General features: G+C 45.5%; 1 protein-coding gene across 1 annotated transcript; it reads left to right on the top strand.

Moving 5' to 3' along the window:
• The first annotated feature begins 1102 nt into the window (after positions 1–1102).
• On the top strand, positions 1103–13266 carry angptl2b (angiopoietin-like 2b). Its single transcript, XM_084468775.1, has 5 exons — positions 1103–1224; positions 6355–7304; positions 10120–10313; positions 11501–11771; positions 12145–13266. Exons 2-5 carry the CDS (start codon positions 6380–6382, stop codon positions 12342–12344), a joined length of 1590 nt encoding a protein of 529 aa, XP_084324901.1. The 5' UTR covers positions 1103–1224; positions 6355–6379; the 3' UTR covers positions 12345–13266.
• The last annotated feature ends 5336 nt before the right edge of the window (positions 13267–18602 follow it).

Below are 18602 nucleotides of genomic sequence, written 5' to 3'. Positions count from 1 at the left end.
GCTTTTACTGTTTGGTGTTTCTTCTGTGCCACTGCCCCCTTCACTCCACCCAGCTCAGCGCACAGCGCAGGGGTGGGGGTGGGGGGGGGGTCCTCACACTTTCATTCAAGGCCAATTAGCAACCGATCACTTGGACACCCACCACTGACCGCTACAATGAGCTCCAGTCCAGAGCCACAAATAGGTGGTGGTGAAATACCAGTGGACAGAGGGGGCAGGGGCAGGGAAACCGGAGTAGGGTGTGTACGAGTGTGTGCTTGTGTGTGTTTTCAGGGTGTGCCTTGGTGTGTGTGTGTGTGTGTGTGTAGGACTTGTGTCATGTGCATGCTTGCAGACCCCTTTGTACCAGGGGGGAGGAGGATGAGGGGGAGGAGAGGGAGGAGGAGGAGGAGGAGGGAAGGGTGATCTGTTGCTTTAAATAAGAATGTGTTCAATTTGAGGAAGAAAGGGGGCAGGCCCTGAGTGCAAATTGTCCGCCTGCCTGAAACCAGACTGACTGCCTGTGCCAGAGGATCCAACGTCATTTAGAAGTACACAGCAGAGAGAGAGAGAGAGAGAGAGAGAGAGAGAGAGAGAGAGAGAGAGAGAGAGAGAGAGAGAGAGACACCATGAGGCAGAGGTGATGGATCCAGTCCCCAGAAAGTGACTTCTGCCTGGCATAAGGGAGGACAAGTCTACCCGGGGTTCCTTCAATCTGACAGGAAACTACAGACAACGACTAACTCAACGCATCCATTGTGTCGTGTTCTTTAACACATCTTTCTTCTTCTTTTTTGGGTGTTTGAAAGTGGATTTTTCTAAACTTCGTACTCAATGTTTCCGGAGGAAATTTCAAGGAAGACCCAACTTTCTGTTTAGGTTTTCTTTTTAATCACAGACTTTTAAACACCATTGGTTGCCTGCACACTCAGGTGACAATAGTAGTCAGAAGTGAGTCAGAGAACAGCAGCGAACGAAAGACAACTGGAAGGAGAGCACCAAGGAGAGAAAGAGAGAGAGAGAGAGGGGGAGAGAGAGGGAGCGAGAGAGAGAGAGAGAGAGAGAGAGAGAGAGAGAGAGAGAGAGAGAGAGAGAGAGAGAGAGAGAGAGAGAGAGAGAGAGAGGCAACCTCAACGCAGTGGTTTTTCACATTTGGGATGACTTTGAAGCAGGGAAAACTTCAATCAGCTCTTCCAAGGGGGAAAGGATACTGAAGGAGCCTGATCGCAACTCTACTATTATCCCGTGAGCATTGTGTTTCTCTAACTTTCTGTCTATTCATACATGAATGGGATGTCACTTTGTAAATGTAATAGTTTGACACTATTGAAACTTTCTTGGAGTGAACATTCTTTGAAATCAATAGCTCAGTAGATATCTTCAATAATTGCACTGCAATTAACTTGTAATGCTGTATTTTATTACTTTGTTTTGCTGGAGGCTAGACATTTTCAAGTGTGGCGGCTTCATGTATAATTGCGATGATAATGAATTTCTTGTATTTGGGGTTCAGCAATCATAGTTTGTCTTCCCGGGAGAAGTTCAGCGCCGCAGGTCGGGACGTTTAAATGATTTTAATTAGAGTTTTGACACGTTAGAGACAGAGAGGCAGGCAGGCTGGTCGTTAAGGCTGCTGAGTGGGCTCCCGTTGGGGGTAAATATTTGTTAACTGATAAGACACTTATCACTTGTCAAGACGCAGGGGAACACAGCAGCATTACTAAAGAAAAGAGGAGACGATTATACTAGTGTCACAAGGTCCTAAACCTTGACTCACGACCGGCCAAGGACCGAGCGTTCCCCGTGAAGTCAGCTAAGCTCTTTTACAGGCAGGAGTAAAACCCAAAGAGACACGGAGATAAACAGCTGGAGCCTTGCTGTGTGGAAGTGCTGCTTGTGCTTCCAGGATGTCCCCTGGGGTCCGGAGCACAGGGAAGAGCACTGCTGAATCTGCGCTTTGTTTCTGTTGCCGAGGCAATATTTGGATAAGGGGGCTTTGAGGTGGAACTTTAGGAGATTATTGAAAACAGTTCCAGCGACTCCCTGCCTTACCCTCTCTCAGATCACCGTCAACGTTTAGCCATGTGAGTGTGTGCGTGTGTGTGTGTGTGTGTGTGTGTGTGTGTGTGTGTGTGCGTCCGCGCGTGCGTGTGTGTGTGTGTGTGTGTGTGTGTGTGTGTGTGTGTGCATGTGTATTAGTAGGATGCAAAGGATGAAAACTAAATGTGCACAAAAAACTTCACATGAGCGATGGCAAAATAGACTTGCTGGCTCCAGCACACAGAGTAGGAGTCTGAGGTCAATCATGTTCTGGATGTCATGTTAGTGGTTTTACCCCGAGGATTACACGCTTGAGGAAAGAATGAGGTCACTCCCAAGGTAACGCAATAGCTCCAATTAACGGGAGCAGATTGAATTGGACTCTGATCCAACACAAACTTGGTGTCGTGCAGGCGGCTCTGCCCTGCATCAACAGATCATCAAGCGCTCATTTGAACGTGCGGTTACAAAGTCTGCCCAAAAGTGTTCACTTCTTTCTTTCTCTCTCTCTCTCGCTCTCTCTCTCTCTCTCTCTCTCGCTCTATCTTTCTCACTCTCTCTGTATCTCTCTGTATCTGTCTCTCTACATCGCTACCTGCTAGCTAATTGCAGTAGGAAATAATTGGGTCAGTAGATCTCGTCTGGTAGCCACTGTGGGTGGGAGGTGGAGGGAAAGGTCAAGGAGGGCCAGGCTATGCTTGGCTACTACTGTGTCCAGGCAGTGGCTCCGTCTCGTGCTGCCCAGCCACCGACCGTTGACTTCCCATGTGTGTCTGGGGGCCGGCCGGCTCTAATGAGCTAAGGGAGAATGCCAGGAATGCTGGCAGGCTCTGGCTCAATGAGAGGGGTGTAGGGAAGAGAGCGAGCAAGAGAGAGAGAGAGAGACATCAGCCAGGCTGACACAGTGGGCTTGCCCACCATCTAATTAGCATGTGGTGCGCATCAATAACAGAACCAAGAAGGGACAATTAGATCGACACGGCGGGCAGGAAGACATCCTTGACGCGACTCTAGATTAGGAATCATTCACGTTGTCCGGCCGAGCGTGCCCCTCTGTGTGGCGTTGTTGACCTTCCCTCCCCGCACGACAATGTGAAACATGTGAACGCCATCAATGGCTCCGGTGGTGACCAGCGCTTTACAGCTCATGAGCACAGAGCGACTCAACCACCTCTTGTTACGCTCCGGCCCCTGGCTGCTCGTTAAAACACACCGATGTCAACACAGTAATGACCGGGAGTTGGGGGGGGGGGGGGGGGGGGGGATTTAAGACTAGACTAGGGAGACAGGGGGAGGCGGGGGGGGGGGGTGGCGGCTGCTGTTCCCTGTGGCTGAATTTGGCCGGCTTAATGACAGAGCATCGACTCTGGGGCAGATGGGACTCTCTCGGGTCCCTGGGAGTCTGAGCACGAGAAGTGCTGTTATTTGCATATTAACAGGGAATCCGAGGGAAAACACACTTACAGCGCACATACATACACACACACACACACACACACTTGTGTGTGTGCACGCACACACACATTCCTGTATATGCACACATGCACATGCACATGCACACACACACACACACACACACAACCCGCACTTATAAACAGTAACCCAGGCGTGAAGCCTGAGGGATTCAAAGTTAACCACCTCCACAGGAAGGCTGAGTCACACAGCATGTTTTAGACACACTGAATCCCGTCAAGAATGCGCTATCAGCCAGCAGTGGGACTTTTATTGTGGCGTAACATAAAAGTAAACGATTGTGAGCTGCACTAAAGACACTATAGAGAAATAATGAGGTGGAAAACGGGGCTGGCTCCGCTTGACAGTGTAGCTCTAACTCAAGCGCTGTCCAAAGCTCTGCACGCGTGCATCAGTCAGCGAGTGGTGATGTCATGCGGGCCGACATTGTTGGTGGTATTAGGACAATGACAGACCTTGCTCCAAATTGCTGTATTGAAAGACAAAGAAATTCCTCAGCTAATGCAAAACAGAAACAAGACTTGTTTTTCATAGAAAATACTTTGGGTGTATGATATCCACACTGGAAAATAATCAGCATTTCACAAACAATGAAAACAACATAACAACAATAAAACATAATTCACGTACGGAAAAATCGCGAACAGAATTTGCAGGATGGAAGAACACAGACTGGAATAACTATGTTCCACACATTCATTGAACGCAAAAATGTGTTAAAATCCCATTTAATCTTCAGAATCAAATATGTATTGTTCACACGTGTTCGATTGTAAACTCAAAAAGTTTAAGGGTGAATGTGGTTTTCCAACATGGATGATGGAGCAAAATAAAGTAACCTTCTACTGATCACGGTAATAAGGACTTAAGCCTTCCTGGTGATCAGAGTGTGTTTACACACAGTACTCTCGCAGCACAGAGCCAACAGTTTAAAGGCTCACTGGGTCATGTTCTTGGGGAGAGAACCTCACCTCTCCCCTCCCTCGTCTCCAGCCCGATGTACTGGCAGAGAGCCCAGAGTTACACACCAAGACGAAAACAATCCTGCTTCGTAGAGCTCCTGAGGTGAGCATCACACGCTAGGTTATCTGTTTCTAGGGTTTATTCAGAGAGAGTGAGACAGAGAGAGAGAGGGGGAGAGAGGGGGAGAGAGGGGGAGAGAGGGGGAGGGAGAGTCAGAGAGAGAGAGAGCAAGATAGAGAAAGAAAGAGAGAGAGAAAGCGATTAAGGGAGAGATAGAGAGTGAATAGGCTATAAGACTGGTGAATGACCCTTGCATGTCTCTTCAACTCTCCATCCAGGGCCAAGAGCGAAAGGGAAAAATAGAGACGGAGAGGGAGAGATAGAGAGAAGGGGAGAGAGAGAGAGAGAGAGAGAGAGAGAGAGAGAGAGAGAGGGAAAGAGAGAGAGAGAGAGAGAGAAAGCGACAGAGAGAGAGATAGAGCGCGAATAGGCTATAAGACTGAATGACCCTTGCATGTCTCTTCAACTCTCCATCCAGGGCCAATAGAAACATTCATGCGATGCCTTTTGATCGGATGGGTGCCTCTTGCTGGCGGTGCGGAGGTGTTCCGCTGGGCTCCACTGTAATCCAATCTGCAGCATTTTTCAATGGCTGACCCCAGGGGTTAAAGCCCCTTGCTATCCTTACACAGAAGTCACATTCTCCTCTGGACACACCGCCCCTTCCCCCCCGACCGACCCCACATACCCCCGTCACTTCTAATAATACCAGAATCAATCCCTTCCGTCCATCTGTCTTCTTCTCCGTCTCTCTGTCCGTCTCTCTATCTGGTTGTGGACGGACTTGTTTACCTCATTTGGTCAGGGTCATTGCTTGTGTGTGATGTTACACAATTGATGAAAGCTGAACTATGTATAGCACCATTTTCTAGTGTATTTTTCATTTCTTTTTTCCTTTCATTTCATTACATTTTCCATGAGCAAAGATGCCCTGACCTGTGGAAGAGCACAGATAGGAGTGTTTTGGCCTGACAGCGGTATTCACCCAAAGGGGGAACCCGGGCCAAGACCGCTGGCTAAGTTAAACAGACTCACGTCGGCAGTGAAGGAACAGACTCACTACAAACTGCCACTAGGGAGCTGAGCTCATCATTAGATAAAGAAAATATTTGACTTTGGAGGAGTGAAGGAAGATTTGCATCTTTCAAACATTCCCTCTCGAATACACTTGAAGAGAGGTGGACTACTGGACTAGCTTGGCCGCATGAGGACACAAATACGTCTTTATTAATGACCTAACTTGCCGGGTAGTAAACATGACGTTGTCTCGTGTCTCCATTACAAATATTCAGTTGCTTAGCAACGAGGTGCTGGATTTACTGCATAATTTTAACACACAGCATCTGTTGGTGCGTGCACTGGCTGTCGTGTGTCTGGTTTCAGCGCTGAACTGTTCAATGGCCCGTATTCTCTGGTAGCTTTAACAGCCAGCCGCGTGGAGAGTTGTAATGACTAGGGCTTGCCTGGACAAAAAGCTAAAACTCCCCGAGCAGTGCGCCTTCCTACATCTGTGAGGTTACTGAGGCTCAAACCAGGGTGTCCCGGGGGAAAAGGGTTGCTTCTGGGCTAAATCACCCCAACTGTGAAGGGACTCCATTGACATCCTGTCAGAGCGAATCTGCAGCCAAGTTCTGAAGGAGTTTCCTAAACCACAATAGTAAGAATAGGTTTCGATTCCACGAGGTCAGAACAGTTCTGGCAAAAAATGTCGGCTACGTACTGTGAGACACTGTGTCTGATCAACTTAGCGGACAATAAAAAGTCAATTGTTAATCACTGCAGACATCAATCTGCCTCTTGTTCCTACAATGTCGTAACGTCTTCTTAAATCTTTCTCAGGCCTTGGTGAGTGTGAACCTCTCTCATGGAGCCCCCTTCGGTGGTGCTGCTGGGGCTCCTTCTGGTGTATGGACTGGCCAGCGGAGCGGAGAACATTCAGGGGAGCCCCCCTGATGGTGGTCCTACCACCGGACACGCTGCTGGTGGGCCGCAGAAGGCCCAGGAGTTTGAGAGCAGCGACGAGGGCCTGGAGAGGGAGTTCCTGTACACAGGGAGGAGCCGGCGGGCCCCTCCAGACCCGCAGCAGGACAAGTGCTCCTACACCTTCATCGTGCCCCAGCAGAAGGTCACGGGGGCCATTTGCGTCAACTCCAAGGATCCCGAGGGCCTGCCGGAGAACCGGGTCAACAAGCAGGAGCTGGAGCTGCTGAACGTGGAGCTGCTGAAACAGAAGAGGCAGATCGAGACCCTGCAGCAGCTGGTGGAGGTGGACGGCGGCATCGTGAACGAGGTCAAACTGCTGAGGAAGGAGAGCCGCAACATGAACTCCAGAGTCACCCAGCTGTACATGCAGCTGCTCCACGAGATCATCAGGAAGAGAGACAATGCCCTGGAGCTGGCTCAGATGGAGAACAAGATCCTGAATCAGACCTCTGAGATGCAACTGCTCACCAGCCGGTACAAAGACCTGGAGCATAAGTACCAGCACCTGGCCTCCCTAGCCAACAACCAGTCGGCCCTCATCGTCCTGCTCGAGGAGCACTGCCAGAGTCGCCCCATGCCCCGGGCCGCCCCCCGGCCCCAGCCGGTGCCTCAGCCGGTGCCTCGGCCGCAGCCCCGGCCGCAGCCACCACCGGCGGCCCCACCGCTCAACAGGCCCTTCCAGCCCCCCGTCGTACCGCGACTCAACAACCAGATCACCAACGAGATCCAGAGTGACCAGAAGTCGCCGGTGCTGCCGACCATGCCTGGCGGGACACACAGCCCCTCCACCACTGACAAACCCTCTGGTGAGTCCACCATGTCTCAAGTGAAAATAAATGAGGACACGATAAGGAAAATAAATAATTCCTGACAAATCCGTTGTTATGTGGTAACGGTCAGTCCAGTCATTTATGGGTTAGTTCTTAGTGAATAGGTCACAATCAAAGATAAGAATCTGAAGTTCAGGGAAAATGTGCTATTCTGTTTGTAAATGTATATAATATACCCCACACACTCCCAGAACAAAAATGGTTATGTGGCTTATTTTCATAATTTCTCCATTTTTCTTTCTATGAGATGCATATCAACTATTTTCTAGGAAAATAACCAAGGCCCCAAGCTAAATATGGGGTAAATGTGTCTCATGTACCATAATGGATGGATAAGCTTAAGCCAAGTTGATCTTTAAAACACATGTTACTGGACGATTAAGAGTTAAAACTCCTCTGAACAGTCCTTTGTCCTTTTGTTGTCAAGTGTAGAGAATAGCCTTTTCAGCTTGTGCATTTTAGCAACACCCTCCTCAGTCTTAAAGAAAGGGATTGGACCACACCAATCAGGGTGCCACTTTGTGCCCACTTCACGCTTTTTCCATTGACATTTGGTGCAACCACTCGCCTTTTGCCCTGGGCCGGCATGTGAACAGTAGCCTTTGTGGAGAATATTTGCATGGATGCAAGTGGTTTCCTGCGTACAGTCACACAATTTACACCCCTAAAGTTACACAAATCCTCGAACATTATGAGTAAGAGATCCATTGTACGGAATGAAAGGAGTTTACAGGAGGAGCAAACAGAGAGTGTGGCAGGGTAGGCGGGCCGGGAATCAAGGGGGAGGAGGGGGGGGGAGGGGGCAGAGCACGAACAGATAGAGAAACATGGTCTGTGTGAGGTCATTTTTTCCAGTTCCACCACACGATGAATCAGTCAAATGTTCCAGCGAGGCAGGATACATTATCAGGCATAACAGAACACGACTGGGCAGAACTTAGGCTTGTGATGCTTAATCAAAGACACTCATCTCTGCGTAGAGATGGCAGGTCAATAACAGGGTTCCCACTCCATTTAGATTATAATTCTTTATGTATTTTTTATGTTCCAGGACATTTTCCATAACCTCGCTGTGTTCACAGAGGTTCATATTTCACTGCCTGCACAGTCAGTTGAAGCCAGGTGAAGCTCTATTGAATGAGTAGCTTGATAGACAATTTATTAGTATAATTTAGACAACTGTGACCCAACTTTGGTGAGGTGGGATAAAGTTTTGTCATCAAATGGCCTCAGAGCTCCGGGCCCCAATGTGACTGACCTGTCTGCATTACCTATTTAAATGCCACTGGCAAACTGCCACTATCATGTTTTCTGTCCTTCCCAAAAGAAGTCTGCGATTAAATAAAATAACAGATTATAAAAATCAAGCGTTGAAAACATTGATATATAATGTATCGCCAAAAGAAGGCTTACCTCGCCATCATCATTGCTGCCACACACAGAAACAGAAAGGAGAGGATGGCTGACGAGGGGAGACAGCGTGCAGTGAGGGATGTTTCATTTACATGGATAATCTGTTACCTATAATACAAGGATGGCCTTGAGCAACCTTTAGTTGGTGACTGAACAGAGCCCACACAAATATGAAATATGTTTGGTAGCGTAACTTCCCAATTTTCCGTGACATGCTCCAGCATTTTCCCGGACAATCCATCAATTTGGACATTTTTTATGTCTTCTATCACTGGAAAACAACTCTTTAGGACGCATGGGAACCCTGAGTAGTGAGTAAGAATCCAAAAAAATATGTTCACAGATTATACCAACTACACAACTACTTAAAATGACAATTTGTTGGATGAATTTCCCTTTATGTATCTCACTGTAGCTGTAGTGGTGATTTCTGGGAGTATAGTATTTTTGACTATTCAAACCACCCACATCTGTTATTACCCCTAATGTATCGCATATGCACCCATTGTGATACGACCACTTTGAAGATAGAGTCAGTTGGGAAAAAGTGAGAAATCTTGAAAAGTTAAACACTTTCACAGCCAGTTGGAGATGCGGAGCCAGTGGTCCTATTAGAGTGTTTTTTCCATATCTACACAGTTGGAAAATTTAATGGTGTGGAGGCAATGTTCCAATCATATGGAAAGACTTGTATCGAGAAGCCATGTGATCTCAACCAAGCATCTGCAGAATTCAGCATGAACTTTGTTCCTCAACTGGTTTAACAAATTCAACAACACAATTGCAACGTGGTGTGTCTGCAGGTGTCGTTGTTCAATGCCAACAGCTGCCCTCCCGGCCATTTGTACAACATTAAACATATTGTTGTTTGGGTTGAGTTAGTGGGAACACATTATTGACACGTGATTCTAGTTTATTTTCCCGTAATATTTGTTATGATTTAGTTAAATGCTGATTTATTGACTGGAAAATGCAGGAATATGGTCCAAAAAAACAATGGTGTAGTATTAAAAAAAGAGAAAAAAAAACAATATATCAAATCCACTTGTTGGTCTAAGCCCTGCTACTGTATCCCATTGACTGATCAGGATCTCCAATGCCCGCATGCTAGTGTTACGTTTGGCTAAACAGCCAGTAGCTATTTTCATTCTCGAGCCTGGCTGCCAAAATCAACTCTGCTGCTATTATACTAAGAGTCTACCAAGCTGGAATACGGGATTCCCTAGACCGAGCTCAAATCCAAACATCCACCCCAAATGGGTGATTCCTCCTTTCCTCCTCTAACTGGCAGGATATCCTTTAATGTATGCAGTATAAACAGATGTCTAAGTCAATGGTTTTTGCATCATGTCTCCCCGTCACCCGCTCCCTGATTTAGGCCCATGGAAGGACTGTCTGCAAGCCCTGGAGGACGGCCACAGCACCAGCGGCATGTACCTGGTAAAGCCGGAGAACGCCAACCGCCTCATGCAGGTGTGGTGTGACCAGAGGCACGACCCGGGGGGCTGGACCGTGATCCAGAGGCGGGTGGACGGCTCCGTCAACTTCTTCCGGAACTGGGAAACGTACAAGGTTTGTGAGCTGTTGTGAACACCCCCCCCCCCCCCCCCCCCCCCTGTCAAAGAGCTCATAGTTTGGGTAGAAACACAGGTTGCTTCAGCGGAGAGTTGTGTTGAGACTTAACAGACCTGTGGGAGAATGAATCGACGATTGTTGAGGTTGGAGGGCATTGAACGTGACACTTGCAGAGTGGCCCCAGCCGTTTGCTCACCTGACCCCATTCATTAACAGCAATCAGCCACCACCACTTTTGTTTTGAATGTGTTCAGAAATGACACGCGCTAACTCCACTTGAGATAATAGATGTAAAGTCAAGGCCAGGCCGCGCAGTTCTCTCATCCACTGAATCCTGAACGGTGTCTAAGTGAAGACATGTGAATGTGAACTTTACTGCAGTCTCTCAAGCCATTAAGTTAAACAGCCCGTATAATTATGTTATTGTGCTGCTTAATAATATAATCATAAACACATAAAAACACAGATCAAAACCGACAAAGTAGCGCTGAAACTGTTATTGGGGAGACTCTTTCTCTTGATAAACTGGCCCACCATACGAGGTGAATGGGTTTTTTCAGTTCGACTTAGTGCTGAGAAAGCAGCCTCTTTGGTGAAAGTGATCATTGTTGAGAATATACCCATTCAAACAGCCAAGTGTGTTGGTTGTTTTGTGAGTTTTTAAAACAATTTTCAACAGTTAGTGGTCTGCTTCCAGTGAGACACATTTTTATGGGGCATTTTCAAGTGAATATTATGTTGGCAGGCAAATCATTTCTGATATCACGTAGTAAAAATATTTACGATGAATGGGAATCATTATGAAAGATCATGTTGAATTTGAATCAAGGTACATGTAGTGCTAATAGGGAAGCAGTTCACTACAGATGACCTTATAGTATAACGGTACCACAGCTGTCTTCATCCTTGGCCTTATGTTCTCAAATGAACCCCCTGGTACTTTTTAACTGGATAATAGTGGAAAAACGCTCACTATAAACTAGACTCACGCTCCGTTTGTTTTAATGTGCCCTGATAATAAACAACAGCAGAGGAAAATCCCAAACCTATAATCATCCGTGTAGAATGGAACAAATCATTCCCTATAGATGGCCCAGACCACTCACACACGTCTCACAGACCAGTAATTGAAAGGGATGTCTGCCATGTTTCCTGACGGCCCTGCTGTGTCCTCCTCTCCACAGCAAGGCTTTGGTAACATTGATGGAGAGTACTGGCTGGGTCTGGAGAACATCTACTGGCTGACCAACCAGGCCAACTACAAGCTGCTGGTCACGCTGGAGGACTGGTCCGGGAAGAAGGTGTTTGCCGAGTACGCCAGCTTCAGACTGGAGCCCGAGGCCGACTTCTACAAGCTCCGGGTGGGACGTTACCACGGGAACGCCGGCGACTCCCTCACCTGGCACAACGGCAAGCAGTTCACCACGTTGGATCGGGACCACGATGTGTACACAGGTATGGGGGGGCCGCAGGGCTATACTATGATAGTTATGGTTGAATCAACAGCATCACCGCCCCTCATGGTTCGACTTGAGGGATGAACGTGTATGTGTTGCACTGTGTTATACGTGTTTGTGTGTGTGAATTGAACAAAAGAAGCAATACGATGAATAATTATAATATAATTGCAGGGTAACCCTAACACGTCAATTTGGACACCCTGACCCAAATTGACCTTGCAATGACGATGGGGGCAGACGTGGTGTCTCCAGTGGGATTCAAACCCCTGATTCCGGAAGATTATGCTTTGCCAGCTTAAAAGTCCCTTTGCCAGGCCTTTTATATATACGTTGTAATCATAATAATACTAACCATTTCTATCTCCTAGGTAACTGCGCCCACTATCAGAAGGGAGGCTGGTGGTACAACTCCTGCGCTCACTCCAACCTGAACGGCGTCTGGTACCGGGGCGGACATTACCGCAGTCGCTACCAAGACGGAGTCTACTGGGCGGAGTTCAGAGGCGGAGCTTATTCCCTGAAGAAAGTAGTGATGATGATCAGACCTAACCCCAACACCTTCCACTAGCCAGCAGAGAGAACACTTACTGCCCAGTGCAGTCTGAGACACCTTTCTTTGTATTCATACAGATCCTAATAAAAAATCAACCGTTTTGAACGAGGTGGAACCATATAACGAAGCCAGATCATAAAGAGGGTAAAAATGGAAAAGAATGTGCAATAATTAAGCAACAGGATGGCCTGCTCATTGAGGCCAGTCTGGTCGGGCTTCCCAGTGCCGCCACTCCAAAAGAATTGCACTTTCATTCTCTTTAGTTATTTTTTACTATTACACCGCCAGCATTAGGTTCAATATAAGACACATACTCGTGGCTCAGCAGTTAGCTAGAGGTACACTGTCACATGATAATGATGTTGCTTGTAATAGATGGTGCTTTCCCCTGTGCTGTTTTTTCAGGATAAAATCTGAAAAGGCTACATTTTTGATGTGCTGTTAGAATCCGAAAATACCTAGGTTAAACGGTAGAGAAATCCAGGAAACGGTAGACACAGGAATCCCAATCCAGTGACTTTGTTTGAAGAAAATCTTCAGGTGTGCATTTTATAGGAATATACTAATGTTTTGTTGGATTTAAATACAGGTGTTTATATTATGACCAGACTTGTCTATTAAGTGTTAAAATTGTCCCTTGCCTGGCATCAAACCATGCCAGTTTTTGCCAAACGTAATTCCATACTTTAAATGTTCATGCGTGATTAATAAATACAGAAAAATCACACACACACCATATGCTTTGGATGATAAACCATTTGACAGATGTTCTTCAAATTAAACCTTTTGAACTTCAATTGCTTGGACAGGTGCTGTTATGCCTGTATGAACCAAGGACTGTGTTTACTGTAAAAATTCAGTTGTTTGTTGATGTCGATTGATCCAACACCGTGTGTCTGTACATAAAAAAATACTTGTAATATAATGTAACAAAATCTATCATGTATCGCTATTAAGTTGCAATAAAACATGTACAGCTTGATCTATGCTCTAATGGGACATTTTCTGACACATTTTTGACCTGATGTTCCAGTTATGGGCAGAAGTAGTATGTACCAATAGTTTGTTTATACAGAAGCATAAACAAATGAAGATTCAAACATTTAAGACTTAATAACCTTAGTGACATTGATCCTCCCTTTCAGTATATTATTACTAAGTTAAACACCACACAAAAGCTTATGGTGTATAACTTAATGTCACATTTCTATAGCTGTTCACTCTGACCTTCAGGAGTCACTTACGAAGTAACTGACTTAGTAACTTGAAGTGCTTCACTCTCACTCTTGTTACGCAGCTGGAAATATATATTTACCAAATACATATTTCCAAGGTAAGGTTTCCTCTAAGTAGCTCAGTGTTGCTTATCCTTTTGCCCAGAACAAAAACCAAACAAGGAGATGATTATGCCTCATGTTTACTTATTTCAAGATGGTCATCTTCATCTGGATGGTGCAGTCAATTTAGGTCAGTCCAAGGCTTATTCGGGGACTCTGATCTGGTGGAGACAACAGTGGTTAGATGGATGAATGGATAGATGGATAGATGGATGGGTAAATGGATGGATGAATGGATGGATAAAAGAGTGGTTGGATGAATAGATTAATGGATGGTTGGATGAGCTGATATATTGATAAGTAGATGGATGCATGGGTGAATAGATTAGTTAATTGATGGGTGGATGAATTAGTAGATAGATGGATGAATGAATGGATATACTGTATGGATAAATATATGGATGGTTGAATGAATGGGTGGATAGGATCATAGATGAATTGATGGATGGATGGACGTATTGATGAATGGCTGAATGGGTGTATGAATGAATTCAGGATGGTTGGATTAATGAATGGGTCGATGGTTGAACGGATGGATGAATTGATAGTTTGATACCTGGATGAATAGATGGATGGTTGGATGAAGGGGTGAATTAATCGAAAGATGAGGATGGGTGGCTAGCTGGATGGATGAATGAGTGAATATATGGGTTGACCTATGGATGGATGAGTGCATAGATGAGTGAATGAATGGATGGATGAGTGGATATATGAATGGATGAATAGATGGACTGTAGGATATGCCTCATGATCTATTATTCGTTGTAATAGGAAGAATTTGTGTAAATTGACTACTACTTAAATTTTTACTTAGACGTGGGTCAAGGTAATACCGACTCACTAACAGACTGGTTGACCAGTTAGGAATGAGGGCCAAGGGGCCCAACAGCTCAAGCTGTGGTTACACTGTGGATATCCTCATAAAGTCAATTACCAGAGGAGTGATTAGTCTCACTTTGATTCTTTGCTCTGTCCTAAGGAGTTGGTGCACGTGGATCACAGAGGGACAGAGACGGAGCGTGATTTATCACAGGATTGGGGACGGCGGAACAGAATGGCAGATGACATTTGACTGCCTTGTAAAACCTCAGCTATGAAGCAACCCCTTCCGCTCACAGCAGAAACTCCCTTTGTTCCTCGGGGCCCATGAGTTTTCCAGAAGGCAACTCAAACTTATATAGCGGGACGACGGAGGCACTCTGCTACACGAGCTAGGAGCCAAAATGGAGAGAGCTAAAGTGCATTGCTTACACACTGTGCAAGCAACTGTGCTTCTAGTGCAGGAGTGTTGAGTGTTCATAATCTCCTGTTGAACAAACGGTATGCTTTATGTATATATAGTCATATGTACATACTCAAGCATATGTATGTATGCTTTAGGTATTTGAATAAAGATTGAATCTCTCAGAGTGATACTGCCTTGTGTCACGTTGAGTCCCGAGCTCTCTGCTTTGCTTACAGACACGTTCCAGAACCAGCGCACTCAGCCACATCAGACGACAGAGAGAAAAAGGGTGCATAGAACTCACAGAGATACTACCAGAAGTTACCAAAATATTGGATATTGGTACAGGACATTGTGATGCTGTCGCTAATTGTAGAGTAGTGGTATAGTAGTTTTTCCAAGGTCCTACCAAAGTAATCAAAAAGCACCACGTGCAACAATGTTAACATTTGTCCGATAATAAACTGACATGAAATGAACTGGATGTTTCAACGATCTCAGTTAAATGCTACAAATCCCTTTTTTCCACCTACAAAGACGGAGAGGCTTTGGGATGGAGAGAGGAAGCCATTTATCTCCAGGAGTGTCCTGGAGGTTTTTCCTCTGAGATGGATGGAACAGTTAAAGACCTCTCTAAGGAGAAGACAAAGCAAAACCTTCCACAGCAGTTACCCTCAAACATCCAACACTTGGTTTATTTGACTGAAGTGATGTTAGCAAAATACGACAGGAGAACAAAATAGCTGAAATTAAATACGTGCGCCACAATTAACCAAACATCTTGTCATCAGCCAATCTAAGTTGTAAACGACTGCCAACCCGATGGAAAGACTTCACACAGCCAGACCGGTGGACAACGTCTCCGGCTCCGTAAATAGACCGCATTCTCCTCCCATGTGTCGTCTTCCTGCTGTCTCACCGCTGTGGAAAGCTTCGTTGAGGGTGGCCTCTTCAGACCCCAGACCCCCCCCCCCCCCCACCCCCACGCCCCCTCTCCTTCCTTTACCAGTATGGAAAACCATAAGCTGACGCAGTGCTCACTCAGCACGGAGTGAACCGCGTTTCCTCCGACTTCAAAACGGGGCACTTTCCGAAGGGGCCCGTATTGTTGATTTATGTCTCATCAAGTGTGTGCTTTTACTTTGAGTCAAAGTGCCCTACCGGGTTCAATTTTGGGGGAATTGGTTTAACCGTTTGAATGTTGTTGTAGATGTTGACTCAGGGATGAGCTGAGTTCATAAAGGTATGCTGACATAACTTGAAAAAAAAGGTATCATTCAATGTCGCAAGCAACTCATATAAAAAAAATACATTTTGTAACTAGCTTTTTAATCAGCAACAACTGTTCATAATGTCTTGACCTTTAGAATATGTGTTAGAACAGCGTAGGAGCATTGAAGGCTGAACCATGACTGAAAAGAATAGAAACACACTCTCTGTCTACTCTCTGATTCTGACTTTGACCATCCACTTATCCTTCACCCTAATTTCCTCTTTCTTATCTCTCTCTCTCCCTTCTCGGCCCAGTGGGTAACCTCTCCGTCTTTGAACTATTTTCATCATGCCGACACAAGCTGACATACACCTCGTAATCGATGAGCGAGGATGGCAGGCCCTTCAGCCTGTGACTCACGTCTCTCTCTCTCTCTCTCTGTCTGTCTGTGTGTGTCTTTGTCTGCCTCTCTCTCCGTCTATAATGGCTAATACTTTTGAAATGGCGCCTCAGCATTTTCTCTCTGTCTATGTGTGTGTGTGTGTCTCTCTCTCTTTGTCTACAATTGCCCGTTTCTTTGAGGCGGTAGATGACACAATAGTGAGTGTTCCCTAACTATCGTAATCATCCTTTTCACACTGCCCGTCAGCAGAAAACACTCTGAGCCATTACGAGCAGCGAATAGCAGAGGAGCCATAAAAAGATTGGCCCCGTAAAGTGCTAACCAGCCTCTCCTTCCTGGTAGTTTGACGCCACTTTCCAGCAGTGTTAAAAATAAATTCATATGGGAATTATTAAGAGATGTTTCGAAATACAAAGTCATTATAATGTGTTGCCGTTCCTTTGAAGAACGGGCTTCACGTCATTGTTTGATAGTCAGATGGAGAGGTTGAGGATGAAATTATCGGGTTCTTCCAAAACCTCAGCTTTGTTTGAACGGACTTCAGACCTGAAAGATGTACAGACCTGCTTGTAGTTATAGTGTCAGTATGTCGACCGATTTAGTAGAAATGTTGGTATGTATGACGCCATGAATCCAATCTTAACTTCTTCCATCATGTCTGTGGTTTCTCCACAGGGGACTGAACTATATGAAATATGATTCTCTCTCTTATCTATAACGTAAAATTATATGATACCACATAAAACATAATGAAGATCATGAAATGAGAGTCGATTTATCCTCAGTACACTCGTCTACATATGAACTCTTTGACATAAAGTTAGGGTAAGTAGAAACTTAATGGAAACCTACCTGTCACACTTAATGTGAACCCATTATTGACCCTGGAAGCACAGCCACCCCCTCCATCCATGAACCTCCAGACACAGTGGAAAGCGTCTCCAGCAGGGACAATAAAGATTTAACAGCGGTGAGAAGACATCCACAGGCATGAGTGTAAAGTAAGAGTTGTAAAACCTCTCCGATTCCTTCACTATATAGTCTACCTATGAGATCCATTAAAAAAAGACCCAATGTGAATTTTAACTCAACAGCTCTACTAACACTATTATTATTAAGATGATAAGCCCAGTCAGTCAATGGGTGATGTCTATGAGTCAGCCCCAGCTTAAACCATGGATCAAACTCTCGATCGGGGCACAATAGATTAGTCTTGGTGAGGAAAATGTGATGAACGTGTCTCCTGAACCTTTTATCTAATTTTGTTTAGAGTAATGCCTCTTTTGTCACACCCACTTTTTGCACACCCAGGTAAACATTTAATAGGGACCTATTCAATGTTTTTGGCAGCAGGGATTGCTGTGCAGTACAGGGACAATAAGTGCATGGAGAGGATCGTTTTCAGAGATTTCGCAGAGATATTTACAGAGATTCTTTCTTAAGAAAATCCTTCCTTGCAATACCTATTGTACCAAGAGTAGTAGGAGGTGTCGTATAGTAGTATAAAGAGTAGTTGTTGTAATGGTAGTAAAGTTCCACATGCTTCCCTGCTCACTCAACAAAGAGAGTTGAATGGTTTTAGTTGATGAGATCTGGTCTCTCTAGACTATTTATAAGCCTGAACTGCCAATAAATCCAGTATCGAAGCAGTATTAAAGGTGCTGTGGATTACATTTAATTACATTTTTTGGAGATGACATAGCCATCTGTCAGCTATTTCTGAGTGAAACGTGCTTTGAGAATGCGTGTTTCCAGTTGATGGCGCCGGCCTCAGTATGAGACTGCCTTCGATTTGAGTCCCCTCCCGGATCATATCTTCCTTGATTGGTTGGAGGAATGCATCCCGGCTGTTAGTCCCAAGTGCGTGAAACACAACACTTGAACTGTTTCTCCATAATGGAGAAACAGTTCAGTTTCAAAAAATCGTGCTTCCTTCTGCTCTCCGTACAACACTGGAATACCTACATGGCTTTATAGGGGGAAAATAGTGCTAAGCTGCTGTAACTTCAGTGTTGGTTCAAACACATTTTGACAGAAGGCTTTCCATAATTTCCATTCTGATCAGTGTAAAAGAAGAAGGGACATGTTGTCCCGT

This window comes from Micromesistius poutassou, assembly GCF_964030765.1.
Source record: "Micromesistius poutassou genome assembly, chromosome: 5".
Classification (NCBI taxonomy): domain Eukaryota; kingdom Metazoa; phylum Chordata; class Actinopteri; order Gadiformes; family Gadidae; genus Micromesistius; species Micromesistius poutassou.
Note: the sequence above shows the minus strand (reverse complement) of the source record. Positions and strands in the feature narration are given on the sequence as shown.

Coding starts and splice junctions, on each gene's coding strand:
- angptl2b (XM_084468775.1), top strand. CDS start 6,380: ATGGAGCCCCCTTCGGTGGTGCTGCTGGGGCTCCTTCTGGTGTATGGA. Junction 7,305..10,119: donor CACCACTGACAAACCCTCTG/GTGAGTCCACCA, acceptor TCCCTGATTTAG/GCCCATGGAAGGACTGTCTG. Junction 10,314..11,500: donor GGAACTGGGAAACGTACAAG/GTTTGTGAGCTG, acceptor TCCTCTCCACAG/CAAGGCTTTGGTAACATTGA.